The sequence below is a fragment of the Macaca nemestrina genome, chromosome 11 (genome assembly GCF_043159975.1).
Source record: "Macaca nemestrina isolate mMacNem1 chromosome 11, mMacNem.hap1, whole genome shotgun sequence".
Taxonomy (NCBI): Eukaryota; Metazoa; Chordata; class Mammalia; order Primates; family Cercopithecidae; genus Macaca; species Macaca nemestrina.
Genome location: NC_092135.1, coordinates 66,375,417 through 66,391,342, shown reverse-complemented (window position 1 = coordinate 66,391,342; position 15,926 = coordinate 66,375,417). Strand labels below are relative to the sequence as shown.

Sequence of the window (15,926 nt, the reverse complement as noted above, 5' to 3'; positions counted from 1 at the left end):
CAACACCCCTCAGTCACCAAGGAAGCTTCTTCCCACAAACACTCTAAGTCACCCTTAGGGCAAAACAGAGAAGCCATTTCTTATGGTGCAATCATAGTTCACTGCAGCCTGGACCTCCTGAGCTCAAGCAATCCTCCCATCTCAGCCACTGGGGTAGCTGGGGCTCCAAGTGCATACCACCATGCCCAGCTAAATTTTTTTTTTTTTTTTTTTTGGTAGAGTTGGCAGGGTCTCACCAGGTTGCTCAGGCTGGTCTCAAACTCCCAGGCTCAAGCGATCCTCCCAAAGTGCTGGGATTACAGGCATGAGTTACTGCCCTGACCTCAGGATGGGTTTAATAGACTGAGCAGTCACGTAGAGTGGCCAGCTGTTTCAATTTTCCCTGGACTGGCATTTCCTGAGACAGTCTCAAACAAATCAGAATGAGATGGTAACTCTATAACGGCACTGCCAGGGTTCCAGGTCAGCCAGGCTCTGCCAGGACCTGAGTGAGTGGCAGAGCACAAGTCACTTCATTCATCTCTTCAGGCTGGGTATCTTCATATCTAAAGTGGGAGGTGGAGTAGTATTTTTATCTCTGCCAGTATTTCTCAGTGTGGTCTTCTGGTCACCTGTGCCATAAAACAGTGTCTGATAGCAGTATTGCAATTGTAGGGGTGGGTAGGAACAGCGTGCCTGGTGGGGAGGAGTATTTTATCACTTCTATCAATTCTGTGTTTATAATTGGCTTCACATGGTGCCAATAAAAAGACTAACTTTTAACCAATTTTTAAAAATTCTCTACAGCTAATTCATCGCTTACTACATGTACCCAAAGCAGATCAAACTCACCATTCCCCACTTCAGGACACCACTGTTGTCTAACCCACAATGGACTTGTAGATCTCTGAATGAGTAGGTTTCAATTTCCATTTTCAGTAGAAAGTCTACGACCCTAAATGATGACTGAATTAAAACGGGCAATTTTTAGTAATTTGTCGTTATACAGCATTGTGGTTTCATCTTTGCCTTACTTCCTCATTTAATAGACAACCCACCACAAATGTCCTCTTTCATCACCCTAAGATGTCTCTAACAAAGCCTTAAGAAATGAGCAGGTTTGTTAAATTATTTACATGGCTAACTACTTACAAATTATATTTAAACTATGCAGGGCTGGAAAAGTGCCTATAGTTGAAAGCAGGTGCAAATTCCTTCTGAACTAATTTAGTCAGGCTAGGTTCGCCACATTCACGCCCATGGAAGTTCCAATTTGGGGGTGTGGGTTTATTTCTCTTAAACAAACAAAAAAAATACCTACATATATTATTTTCAGCTAATTTTGAATGTTTCCATTTTCATAAATGTGATCCCAATTTAGTCAGTAGACTAAATTTCTTTTTTTCTTAAGGATCAAATTAAGATAATCCACTAGGCTTAAAATTCTGAAATAAATCAATAAAAGTCTGTCTTGAGGTTATCCTATTTCTGGGAGGCTCTTATTAGGAAAAATGTTTCTGAGCTGTCTAGATATTAATGTACACCCTCAGCAAAGTGCATTACATGAGTGTGAAGTGGACACAGACCCATTCTTCACTAAACTGCCGGGGGTGTTTTCTGCCAGCTACAAGAAGAAGAAATAAAATCTTCCTCAGGAAAAAAAAAGAGAGAGAAGGGAAAAGAGAATAGGGAAAGTAAAACTCTGTACACAGACAGCCCTAACTTCCCCATTTTCCCAATGGGGATCTATACAGAAATGAGGTCTATGGTAAACGTCTATGATGTAAAGATAAGGCCAGTGAAGTCCCATTTCTGGAAATAAGAGTTCCAACAAACACTCAGAAAGTGATCGTGTATGTGTGTGAATAAAGCTGAAGAACACGTAAGCACTGCTTCACTGAGCTAGGCACTGCCCTAAACACAATGCATGTATTATCTCATTTAATCCTCACAGCAACCCTATGAGTTTCAGATGAAAACTGAGCTTGCAGAGATTAATTTGTCCCTAGACCAGCAGCTAGCAAGTGGCAGGACCAAAACACAGCCCAGGTCTTAAGTCAATATAAATGCCAAACTTGATGTGCACCATTACTAGTGGTCAAAGACCCAATCAATTTTCCCTTGAGACTGTGTGCAATAAACAACTATCATCGGGGCTAGACCAGGGACAGTAAGTAGGTGGAGATATCTGCATATCACTGACAGGCAGCTTCCAGAGAAAACTCCACCCAGAGGGAGACCACCTTTGGGAATGGGGGTCTCTCTCCAAAGGCACAGAAGCCAGAGCAGAGGCCAGGCTCTCAGTGGCACACAGAGGCCCCCCACTTGTTTAATACTCCACCATTAGAAATGGTTTTCCACAGGTCCCCAGTATACAATCCACATCATTAACTGTTAAGAAAAGGCTTAAAAGCATCCTCCTCCCTAAACGGGCACAGTGCTGAAAAGATTGGGGTTTCAGGGACTGTCTAAAACTCTAAATATTTACTCTTCAATAGAACAAGTAAATCCTCCAGGTCCAGCATCAAATATGTAAATAGGCCCTACTGCTTCCACAAGCTGTACCCTGACCCCATGTCCTTGGGCCCCCACACATATACCCATTTATTTTATTTTAGAAAATCAAATTACAGAACAGTATTTCTCAAGCAGATACTAAATACTGTACTCTGGTATCAATTATTTTCTACACAATGTGTATTTTTAAGAACCAGGTTTCATTGAATCCCCTTATGTACACTTTTGCAGAGAGTGCTCAATACTGCAAAGGGGCATACTCTCCATTTTACAAGAGAGGACACCAAATTTGAGAGAATACGTTGTCTATTACTGCACAGGTGATAAACAGCACGGTTTGAATTTAAACCTGAATTCCGTAATCTTTCTGATATCCCACCCATTTTCCTTTCAATTATAGCTAGAAATATACATGTCTATTAATTGCAATAGATAAACAAAATAGCAACATAATTTAAATATACTATTATCAAGTCTATTCATTCACTCAAAGATGTACACACACCCTCTGACATACAAAGCCCTTTTCGTCTCCCATTTTCCATAAAGCTCAAATGACTGATTGCCTCATTCTCAGTTTTTCTTCACTCAAGCTATTGTGTCCAAAACTGCCACTTTGCTTAAACCACCAAGTTACTTTATTCTGCTTTGAAATGGTGAGCTATTAAAACAAGATCTACAGGGCCACTTAGACCAGCTGGCAGCTTTTACTCTGATACTTGCCAAACTGTCCCTGGACAAGATTTTAGATAGTTTTCTAAACACCCTCCCCCACTCTTAACTCTATGCTGCTCCTCTTCTCTCAAAGACTTCCCTGTGTCTTTAATAAAGGGTCTGTACCAGTAATAACAAGAAAGAAGAGAGGAAGTGACAAAGAAAAAAGAGAGGGAAGGAGGGTGGGGGAGGAATCGAGGAAAAGAAAGAAAGAAAATACAATCTTAATCACAGCTTCAGGACAGCAACAGTAGCTTTGTAATCTGAAAATCTCAAAGATAAGATGTGACATTTATGTAGACAATGGCAAGTCACAAACAAATATTATTCTTAGGTCACTGTGTGAAAAAGGTTACCTAGTAAAGGAATGCGTCTCTCCTGCAATTAAAAACCATTTGTGTATCTCTAACCTCAGCCTTGTCAAAAACAAGCCCCACAATCCAACTCTAAATTATAGTAATAAAAGCAAAAGTAGGAATAGAAGGCAGGAGTGGTCCAAGAGAAGTCCACTTTGAAGACCAGTACAGAGATAAAGGAAGTTCTCCTTTAAAAGAAGAAAAAAGAAAAAGAGCACTGCCCAAAACATTCTTACAGATGAATTATGGAAAGCAGTATTTTGTACAATGATCAAACGTTAGAATAAACTTCAAAAACTACTGTTCAAGAACATGTACCTGACTGCTTCGAATCAGATTGTTTTTATAATATGCAGCATTTGAGAAAAATCACATTTAAGTATTCAAGTGTTTGAATCATTTGCTTGTAAAATGCATGGAAAATTAAACTGAAAGCTAGGGAGGAAGATGAAATCTGATCTTCACTCACCCAGAGCTTCCATAGGATATACCTGTGGCCTAGGCTGCTAAGGAGAGTTTTATCTCATTATCCTGGTTTGCTTTAAAGGGATTGTGTACTTACCAGGTGACTTGGCTTTAATCCTAGGCTCCTCTGAAACTATGCAATGTGCTTTTCTAAAGACACTTTGCTCTCCTCTTCTATACATGCAGCCAGTTTACTATTATTAAGTTGTCATATTAACAAATGGACTTGAAATGATATGTTCAGTTCAAGTGCCTTCTAAAAAAAACAGGATACTTAAGGGCTCTCTGGGTTTAAAACCTTCCTTCTATCAGCCCTCACCTCCCACCCACCCATGCCAGACGATTCTGAAAAGAAGAGGCGATCTCCTAGATTTGAAGGGAATTAAGCAGTTTAAAAAAAAAAAAAAGAAAGAAAAAAAGCAGTGCTTGATGAACTGAGATCAACAGAACTGGGATGTTTGTTCCTAACTAGAAAAATGTCAAGCCAAGAAAATGAAGGCAGTAATTTCTAGTGACCTTTAAAGTCAGCCAATCTTCGATTTTTTTTTTTAATTGTGGTAAAATACACATAGCATTAACACTTACCATCTTAACCATTTTTAAGTGCATGTTCTATGTCATTAAGTACATTCACATTGTTGTGCAACCAAGACCACCATCCAGAACTCTTTCCATCTTGCAAAACTGAAACTCTGCACTGCCCTCCAGCACCTGGCAACCATCACTCCACTACCTGTGTCTATGAGTCTGACTACTCTGGTACTTTAGATAAGTAGGATCCTACAGTATTTGTCTTTTTGTGACTACTTTATTTCACTAAGCATAATGTCTTCAAAGCTCATTCATGCTGTAGCAGAATTTCCTTCATTTTTAAAGATGAATAATATTCTATTGTATGTTGCTATGGTCTGAATGTTTGTGTCCCCCCAAAATTCATGTTGAAACCTAATAACTAAGTGTGATGGTGTTAGGAGGTGATTAGGTCACAAGGGCTGAACCCTCATGAATGGGATGGGTGACCTTAGAGAAGTGACCCCAGAGCCACCTTGCCCCTTCTGTGATGTGAGAATACAGTGAGAAGGTGCCATCTGTGACCCCAGAAAGTGGGCCCTAGCCAGATGGTAAATCTGCTCACACCTTGATCTTAGACTCCCCAGCCTCCAAAACTGTGAGCAATAAATTTCTCTTGCTTATGAATTATCCAGTCTACAGTATTTTGTTGTACCAGCCCAAACAAATTGAGACATATGTACATGCCACATTTTGTTTCGCTGTTCATATATCAATGGACACTTGGGTTGCTTCTGCCTTTTGGTTATTGTGAATGATGAACACGGGTATACAAATATATCTTTGGGACCCTGACTTCAAATCTTTTGGGTGTATACCCCTAGAGATAGCATTGCTGTATCATATGGCAATTCTATTTTTAATTTTTTGAGGAACTTCCATAGCAGTTGCACCATTTTACATTCCCACCAACAGTGCACAATAGATCCAATTTGTCCTTACCCTAGCCAACACTTGTTATTGTTTGTTTTTTTGTTTTGATAGCAGCCATCCTAATCGTTATCTCATACTGGTTTTGATTTGTAGTTCCCTAGTGATTAGTCTAATAATAGTAAGTCTTTTTTTGTTTGTTTGTTTGTTTTGACATGGGGTCTCACTCACCCAGAATTTAGATAATCTATTACAAGAGTTTTTTTTTTTTTTTTTTTTTTAATTTAGGCTCTATCCCTCTTTCCCTCATAAAGACCCATTCATTCTTGATGCCTCAGTCTTTCTCCCAGCCCTTTTTCTCTGCCTCACTCTCCATAATGAAGTACTACTATCAGATACTTCGTCATCCTCTTGAGTGTATTCCTTCCACTATCTAAAATCTGAGAAGCTCCCTTCCTGATGATGGTGACTTAGCATGTGGGGAAGAGTCGGGAGGAAGAAATAAATAAAAGAGTATAAGGCCAGGCGCAGTGCCTTATGTCTGTAATCCCAGCACTTTGGGAGGCCAAGGTAAGTAGGTCACTTGAGATCAAGAGTTCGAAACTAGCCTGGCCAACATGGTGAAGCCCCATCTCTATTAAAAATATGTAATCCCAGCTACTTGAGGGGCTGAGGCATGAGAATCTCTTGAACCTGGGAGGCAAAGGTTGCAGCAGCTGAGATCTCGCCACTGCACTCCAGCCTGGGGAACAGAGTGAGACCCTTGTCACAAAAAAAAAAAAAGTATAAATATGTGATCAGAGAAATAGACTGAGATAAGACCACTCTGCATTAAAAAGAAAGAAAAAACCTGAAGGTCATCAATTTCTTACAGAAAAAAGATAAAAACTACATCTCCTCATCCCCATAAGAAAATATACCTGAATTCACAGAAAATGAAATACCAATTTTTTTTTTTTTTTTTTTTTTGAGACGGAGTTTTGCTCTGCCGCCCAGGCTGGAGTGCAGTGGCCGTATCTCAGCTCACTGCAAGTTCCATTTATTAATAAATATTTGAAATAAGTTTATCATAAGCAATATAAGAACACACATCATAACAGTAACATTTTTTTCAATTCAAAGCAAAAAAAATTTTTTTGTTTTGAGACAGGATCATGGTCTGGCGCCCAGATTGGAGTGCAGTGGCGTGATCTCGGCTCACTACAACCTCCACTTCCCAAGCTCAAGTGATCCTCCCGCCTCAGCCTCCCAAGTAGCTAGGACTACAGGTGAGCAACACCACATCTAGTAAATTTTTGTAATTTTTTTTGTAGAGATGGGGTTTTGCCATGTTGCCCGAGCTGGTCTCAAACTCCTGGGCTCAAGCAATCCAAACTCCTCAGCCTCCCAAAGTGCTAGGATTACAGGCATGAGACACGGTGCTCAGCCTCCATATTTTTTCCAATGATAATAACCTATATTCTGATAAGGAAATACGAATGGGTATAATCTTTCTGGACAACAATTTGGCAATTTGTATCCATCAAGAACACTAAAATATTTATCCTTTTGGGCTCAGAAATGCCACCTCTAGGAAACATTCCTTAGGAAATCATCAAGAATTAAAAGACATATAAATAAACTGGAAATGGACTAAATACCCAACAAAAATATGAACACTGGTTAAGTAAATTCTGGTATAACTATAGTATAGAATGGTGTATAGTCATTAAAAATATTTTTGAGCAAGTTCAATTACATGGAAAGTATTCAGATTATATCATTAAATGGCAAAAGGCTAAATATAAAAACATATATATATATCATGATTTCATATTTACTTTAAAATAGGAGATCACCAAAATTGTTAGATCGAGAAACCTAGTTCCAAATTCCTACATTGCTATTTTAAGTTATATAAAGTTAAGTGTATTTCCTAAATTCTCAATCCTAAATTTCATCCATAAAATGGGGAAAAATTAGTATCCACCTTACAGGGCCTGACAGGGGATTAGATAAAGTAAACCATGTAAAGTAATAAACTCATTAAGGAATAAATATTAGTTGTTACTATTCTTTCCAAAATTTTAAAAGTTGTTCATTAAAAATGGCAGTCATTCAAAATAGTCAAACATCAAACAAAATAAATAGTAAGCACCAAGTCATAGCTTCAGACCATGCAGCCAAACATCCACAGCATTAGTAACAAGAAACCCCAAACAGACATTGTAAGAATCCCCCTGACCGGCTGCAGTGACTCACACCAGCAATCCCAGTGCTTTGGGAGGTCGAAATGGGAGGATCACTTGAGGCCAGGAGACTAGGCTGGCCAACAAAGCAAGACACCATCTCTACTGAACACAAATTAAAAATTAGTCAGGCATGGTGGCACCCACCTGTAGTCCTAGCTACAGGGAGGATGAGGTAGGAGAGTTGTTTGAGCCTCAAGGCTGTAGTGAGCTAAGATTATGGCACTGCGCTCAAGCCTGGAAAACAGAGTGAGGCCCTGTCCCCAAAAACAAGTAAATAAATAAAATAATCACCCTTTTGTGTTCAATCATGCCACAGTATATAAAGTGTCAATAAAGATTATGGTGTCAGGAAAGAGAGACCAAAAAAAGCTTATGAAATCATTTTTAAAAGGTGGCCAGGGGGAAGAAACCAAAGAATAAAATCTTAAGAATAAAGATTCTCAAAGCATTGCTAATATGAAAGGATCACTGTGCTATACGAGGCAATCCTGTTTACCTTTAAAAAAAAATGAAAAATGGTTTCTAAGAAAAATTAAGTGACACAACTAGACATACAATCTGGAACCCCAGTATTCTGACTCAAGGGTGTTTAAGAAAGTAATCAAAAGAAGATGAGCGAGGAAAAAACTAAAATTTTGAGAGTCTCGACTATGTAAGAAATAAATAAAAAATCTGGTTTCACCTGGTGATAAGAGGAAGAAATGTAAGTGTATGCAATAACATTTGAAACTTTTAATATACAACACGGGCCTCGGTTCTGGTGTTCAGCACCAAGGTTTAATCAGGTTAGTAAAATACAAGAGGGCAGCCTGAGGATAGTGCAGCAATGTCTGACTGGTATGCTGATGGAAGAAACTCACCTGAAATCCCATTTTCCCTCTGCTGCCACCTGTCCTTCCCCATCACAGAAGAGCAACCACTTCTGAAACACTTTACAACTAGGAATCCAAGAGAAAACTAGCCCTGTCCATAGAGAATTCAAATACTTTCAACAGAGAAGTCATAAGCGAACTCAGGGTATTAATTTCATAATCCTAGATGACATTAGATCATTGCGATAATTTAAAATTATCTCACCTACCTCCTCCACCATTCTAAGGCACTGCCCCTTGACAGTAATGTTATGCCTTTTATCCACAAATTAACCTATAACAAATAGCCAAACTACTGCACTGTGTAAATTCAAAACTTTTTATTTTACTAGATGAGAAAACTGTACTAAGTTCTGCAAAGAATGCCAACCCTCTGATTTCAGGTTGTTTTCCAACAAAACATCCACTGTCATTCAACCTTCCTATCCCACTCAGAAAGTATGAGAAGCTATTTATGTCTGCAGCCCACTTTTTTTTGTTTTGTTTTTTTGAGACAGGGTCTCATTCTGTTGCCCAGGCTGGAGTGTGTAGCAGCGCAATCACAGCTCACTGCAGCCTCAGGCCACCGCACCCGGCCTGAAGCCCACTCTTGCCTCACACACTAGTCTCTGGCAAAGCAGGTATCCATAGTTTCAATGTGAATCATGCCATATAACTTAACAAGCTAAATAAGGAACACTCATAGGGTTTAATATCCAGCACTGATTGCATGAGAAAACCATGGTTGTATGCAAGTTGTTCTCAAACACTCTTTAAAAATATATCAGATCAGTCTCTTCATTACAAGGTACACTATAGGAACACTGAGGAACAAATTCTTTCAGTAATGAACCTCACCTAATACCCCCACTGTTTCCTGGCAGTCATTCATACACGCCCCTCGTTTCCCCCTAAGTATCAGCAACCAAGAACATGCTCTCACACATTCTCATTCATTCATTCTCTCTCTCTCTCTCTCTCTCTCATAGACACACACATACACATTCTCATTCATTTTCTCTCTCTCTCTCTCATAGACACACACACACACATTCTCATTCATTCTCTCTCTCTCTCGCAACTATCCTCAAAGGCCTCACCCAAGGCTAGTGGACAATAAATCTAAAAGAAAAAGCCTGCTGGCCAGACATTCCCTCAGACACAACTGAGACCCTGTCGTTTCTTGAAGGTTTGGGACAGCAGATCATTCTTGGGCTGAGTGAGTGAAGCCAGACTTTGCTGTCAGCCTCGCGAAGGATGACACTCCTCACATAGCCTAGCATTTTGAGAGCCAATCTGGCAGGAATTAGCTTCTCCTTCTTACCCAGTCACCACAAGAGGTGCCAGGCCTACTCTGGGTTCTACCTAAAAGAGGTTTAAGGAAACCAACAATTGCTTTCTCTGTAGAATCTTTGTTGGTTATTCTGAAATACTGTAGCTTTTTGGAGCATAAATGATAACAGCCCAAATTATTCTTTTGACTCAAAACACAACTGAAAAATACAAGAAACAAAACCATTGACTACAATATTTCTGTGGGGAAAAAAAAAAATCTCTTGGCCAGGTGCAGGGGCTCACACCTATAATCCCAGCACTTTGGGAGGCCGAGGAGGGCAAATTGCTTGAGCCCAGGAGTTTGAGACAAGCCTGGGAAACACAGGGAGACCCCATCTCTACAAAAAATTACAAAAAATTAGCTAGGCATGGTGGCATGCACCTGTGGTCCTAGCTACTCAAGAGGCTGAGGTGAGAGGATTGCTTGAGCCCAGGAGGTGGAGGTTGCAATGAGCCGTGATCATGCCACTGCACTCCAGCCTTGTTGATGAAGGGAGAACACGTCTCAAAAAAAAAAAAAAAAAAAAAAAGACATTCAGCCACTTCAAAGTTTCATCAGATAATAATTAGTAATCTTCAAGCACAGAAGATCCACAGGAATCAAAGAATCAGAAGGGTGAAAACAACAAGTTACAAAGGCCATTTGCCTCTACACATAAATGAGAAAATAAACAGAGATAAATTAGGAGGCTGCCCCAGTGTAAGTTTTGACTAGAATTTGAGTGTTCTGATTCCTGATCTACACTTTCTGCATCTCTCCTAAATCCACAGCATTAAAGTTAACATTTGTAACAATAACTCAAAAAATTTTTATTTCTAAACAGAGAATCAGCACGATTTCCACATTTATAAATACCATAGCAAAACACATTTTTGAAAAAGTAAAGTTGGAAGAAGCATTTATTATAGTTCCTGAGGATGGCTTACTGAATCTAAACAAGCATTAAATCAAAAATAAATCAAATAGATGACAATGGTATATTATTAATAAATAACATTTTGTTCTTTGTGATCAAATTAACAACATAATGTAACGGTATACAATTTTTATTCTAAGAGAAACAGCCCAGTTGGGAAAAAAAAAAAACACACACACACACATACTTTACTCTGTCAATCAACTGGTCGCTACAGTGGTCCTTCTGGTCCTTACCCAGAGTTAAGTATGATGTAAAGGCTATGCTAAAAACCACCAAGCTTTGAGATCTTCACAGACTCAGCCAAAAGTCATTGACCTTACGCTGCCCCATTTTTTACCAACCATGCTGGGCTTCCATATTGCTGTCCATATGCTGTCACAAAGCGACATGTTCTAGCTACCAATGCCTCCACTATCAACACCCCAACAGCCAGGATGAAAACAAAAAGACAGGACTGTTTAACTGGGCAAAGTCCAATTCAGTCAATTCTTTGATGTTTCTCTTCGTAGAGAGAAATACCTAAGACTGAGAAGAAGGCATTCAAATTCACGATTTTAGCCTCAACAAGGGCATTACTGACTTCACTTAATGTAAAATAAAAACTTGGATAAACAGGTATTTCTTAGGTATGGTCTCAGCTTTGAAATAAATGACAAAGCATAAAAGGAGAAGAATCTTGAGAGAATTATTCCTATTACAAAAGCATTTCATTCTACAAAGGGATTCACAACAGGCTTTTAAAATTATCATATACATTATAGAATGCTGCAAAAGAAAAGGATGTATATTCAATATGCTAGAAGGCTATTGAAAGTGAGTTGTAGCAGTGATAATATTGAATGGTTCTGTTTTATTGATTCAGGCCCTTGATGGTTGCTACTAGGATGAAGGTCACAGGTTGGATCCCAGAATATGTCATTTAGGTTTGAGAAAAGGAGAAACATGCAGAACTTCTAACTGTAGATACAACTAAATTGTGGATTTTCAGAGAATTGAAAAGGTCTGAAGGGTTAAAGACAGAGCTGTCATAGGAAGAAACAAAGTAGACAGTCTTCCAAAAGTCAGTAGCATTCTGTGACATATGTGCCATATTTGATTATTATTCTGAACATTAACCATAAACTTTCACTTTCCATACAGGCCATTAAATCTCTTCTACTTAGATCAATGGCCTGAAGGAAACTGACCAACTCACTTTATATCAATATGAGGACATTTGCTGTGACTGACAATTGAAAGCAGCTCACCCCTCTATGTAAACTGTAAGTCGAGTCATAGGATTATGGAAAAAAAGAAAGAAAATAAAAAATGTTTAGAAAGAGGAAAAATGTACTTCCAATTTTCAACTATTACATTAGTGTTTATCTTTTTAAAGGTAGAGACAATCTAAGTACCAAGCCATCTCCATTCTAACAAATTAATTTTTTTAAACACAGTGAACAGCCTGGAATCAGCATAGAGAAGGAGGATGTCAGGAAAATTCAGCTTTTTGTGCACAGATCATGCTTTTGTTCTCCAACACATAAGACTGCACATCTCTTTCAAATGCATTAGCTATCTAAAAGTGAGCCCAGCCAGAATTTATCAGACACAATTTGTCAGAATTCAGCAATTGTGTGTAGATCCCCTACTATGTGCCAACATAGAGCAACCTGCTATCCCTGAGTCTGCTTGTTTTTGGAGAGACTGCAGAACTGTATAGAGTCCATATTTTCTGTAACCAAACATTTGCTCTAGAAGTAACTCTACACCTGCAAACACACCCACTTTTTCACAGTAAGTCACAGCACTGCTGTGACTTTCTTGATTCTTTTTTGTATAGGATCAATGACACATCTGTATTAGATTCCAACAATTTAAGCATAGGTCTTTAAGTCTGGTGCTTTGTGCATGTCAATTTCTGCAGGCGAACAGCTGAGTTCGTTTTCAAGCAGCAATATTGTCCAGTGAAAAATATACCTTTCTGAAACAAAAGATACTTTTTGTCCTCATGAAGCTTTGTTGCCTCTTCCAGCAGCAAATGACTCAAAAGACGTGTTCTGCCATCCTCAATAGCGGTTTTCAGGCAAAGAGGAACAGCAAATGAGGTACCAGCAAAAGCTTAAGGAACAAAACCAAGGTGAGTTGAAGGCGGGGAAGAAAGGCGGAGTGGAAGCGAGAAATGCAATCTAAACTCTACTTTGTGATCTAAGAAATTCAGCCTTTACTGATGAACTGGGCAGAGGAAGGGGAGGGTACAAGAAAGGGGAAGACAGTATTTTCTGTTACGAAGGAAAAAAAAGTGTGCTGCTGTCCCGGTTTTCTTTCAGTACCAGCACCCAGAGAATGCATGGCAGGCACAATCTAGTTTCGTGATGAAAACGGATTCCATGAGAATAACACAAGTTTGTATTTGACACAATGGAGATATCCAACCAAACCGAGAAACTATACAATTGCATGACAATTCCTCAAAATTTTAAGTGCCTTCGAATAGCAAAAAAGAAGTTTATAATTATTCATAGGACAGGGTTATCCGTTTAATATGACCATTTGAAGGATGTGCACCCGTCCTGTCATATCCTATTTTAAAGAAACCGCTAATGACCTGAAATGCTATTATCCCCTATTTGCCAGGACTGTGGGCCTGATAGTGTCACGGATAAAAACCAAACAGCGACCAGAAGCCAAGAAGTCCCTAGCGAATTCTTTTGAAGCACAACCCCTACAATCCATGTGCCGGAGCGTAAAGATTGAAGTGTGCGCGGTTCCTCCTCCCTCCGGGCCGCGCGTCCGGAACGTTCCTGGTTGTCAGGTGGGTGGCGGGGGCCCCGGCGGGAAGCCCTGCCTGGCAGCCTTGCGTGGCGCGCCGGCGGAGAGGACCGAGCCCCGCGGAGTGCGGCGAGTCCCCAGCCAGACCACCGCTCACCTTTGTTCGTCTGCCCTCGCCGGGAGGAGGAAACAGCAGGGCCCAGGAGGACAGGGGGCGACCCTAACGATCCGCGGCTCCTCCCCGGCGCCCGGGAGGAAATCCGTGGCAAGCCAGACCCTTTCTGGCTCCCAGAAAGCCAGCCGGGCAGGGGGGTCAGCAACCCCTCCCCGAACACAAAGGTTGGGAAGCGTGAACGCGAGCGTTGGGGGCGCGGGGGCGTGCGCCAGAGAGCACGCGAGTGTGCGTGTGCGCGCGTGTGTGTGTGCAGGGGGAGGGGAGGAGGGGCTTCAGCCCTTCTTACCTCTCGAAGATGAGCCGCACCATGAAGATGCAGAAGGCCAGGGGAAAAGCGAGATAGAGGTCCTCAGCCTGCGGGAAGGTGGCCTCCTCCGTGTTCTTCAGGTCCGCCCAGGTGACATTGTGCGGGAGCCAAAACCTCTCGTTCCAGAACCAGGCTAAGATCCCTGCCATCTTGCTTTGTCCACTCCTGTCCTGCGGCACCCGCAGCCCGCCAAGCTCTCCACCGCGCAGGGCGCCCGGGGATGCGCGCCCGGCTGGCCCCGAGCCTGTGCCGCCGCCGCCGCTCTCGCCCGCCGCCGCCGCCGCCTCCTCCGCGGCCGCTGCTCTCGAAGGCTCGCGGCGAGCCCCGGTTCTCTCCTCCCTCTGGCCGCGCTGGGGAAAGGGGCCGCCTCGCCCGTCACATGGCAGCTTGGGCCGCCCGCCCTGATTGGCTAGTCTTCGCGTCAAACAGCGAGGCACACACGCGGCCAACTCGCCCACGCCCGGAGGGCAGGGCGCAGTCGCTGCGCCCTGGGCGCAGGGGCACCTCTCCGGGCAGTGTCGCCCGCCCCTGTTCTCACCGCTCTCTCGCTTTGTGCTTAGGGCGACCTGAAGTCAGCCCCCCAAATCCGCCCTAGCCCCCTGGCTTGCTCGCACATGCTCAGAACGCTGGCTCCTGCCCCGCTGGGGTTTCAGGGCTCTCAGTCCTCTTCCAGCGCACCGGGAGGCGGTGGGTCGGCAGGTAGGGGCTGCGGCCAAGCTTCAGAATCAGCCCTGCTCCAGGAGGAAAGCAAAAGGAGAACGGGGGGGGGGGGAGGGGGGTGTGGGGGACGGGGGGGAGCAAAGAGCAAAGGAGGAAGTAGGAGGGAAAGGATCCTCCACTCCCGCGCTTGGAGAGGCAGGGTGAAAAATCAGGAACTGAGGCGGAATGGTTTGGCAAGAGCCTTCTGCCTCAGCCCCACGCCTGCCTTTCCCCAATCTTTGACTTTCCGGCCTCTTATACTGCTGCTTCTCATCAAAGTAGCTCCCCCAGGGAACAAGCCCCCCTACATTGATTTATGAGGTGCTACAAAAAATTAGGCACTTAATTGCTATTTGATTATTGCTACTTGATGACGATGATGATGATGATGGTGATAGCAACTGCAGCGTTCTGTAAAACCACCCCTCTCGACTAACCTCTCTGAAAAGGCTGCTAGACCACATTTTGACCTCACAGATCATGAGAACCTCCACTGTGCTACTGGGCAGACTCGTTATTTCTGCCTTTTGAATCTGAAACCTTTAAGGCATTAGGCCTGTGGGGCCTAACGCAGGCACCTTCCCTCCCGCAATGCATTTCCCCATTGGTACAGGAGCCATGTGTGAATTTGTTCCATGGCCCATGTATTCCTGGTTCTGGGACATTTTTGTTCATTTTTCTCACATTCATTTTCTGCCTGGTGCTGCCAGTAAGCTATACTGAACCTTTCCAATGGGCATATAACTGCACACACACACACACACACACACACAGAGAGAGAGAGTTTTACTCCTCTTTCCACTCTATCTCTTGAAAGTGAAACTGAAGAATGGCCTATACTGGTACTTCCAATTTCTCTGCCCTCATTTTCTTTTGGACTTCCATTTGGACATGTGTCTCCTCTGCTGCATTGAAACTGCTCAAGGTCACCTGTGATCTTTATGCTGCTAAACACAAAGGTCAGTTCTTATCTTAGTTCATTCTGCTTAGACTAGGTGGCTTAAACAGCAGAATTTATCCCTCACGATTCTAGAGGCAGGGAAGTCCAAGATCAACGTGCAGGCAGATCCAGTGTCTGGCAAGGATCCTCTTCCTAGTTTGAAAACAGCTGTTTTCTTGTGTATCCTCACATGGCAGAGAGCACAGAAAGACAAAGCGCAGATCAGTGACTTATCTTCTTATAAGG

General features: G+C 42.1%; 1 protein-coding gene across 3 annotated transcripts in view; it reads right to left on the bottom strand.

The window, feature by feature from the left end:
• The window catches only part of LOC105483289 (ceramide synthase 6), a 321,163-nt gene extending 306,795 nt beyond the window's left edge, over positions 1–14,368 (bottom strand). For 2 of the 3 annotated variants that reach the window (XM_011744078.3, XM_011744079.3), the window contains exon 1: positions 14,021–14,368. In XM_011744078.3, coding sequence (XP_011742380.1) covers positions 14,021–14,190 — 170 coding nt within the window. In that variant the 5' untranslated portion in view covers positions 14,191–14,368. The remainder of the gene's footprint in view (positions 1–14,020) is intronic. The other variant, XM_071072896.1, reaches the window with a different exon arrangement.
• Between the last annotated feature and the right edge of the window lie 1,558 nt (positions 14,369–15,926).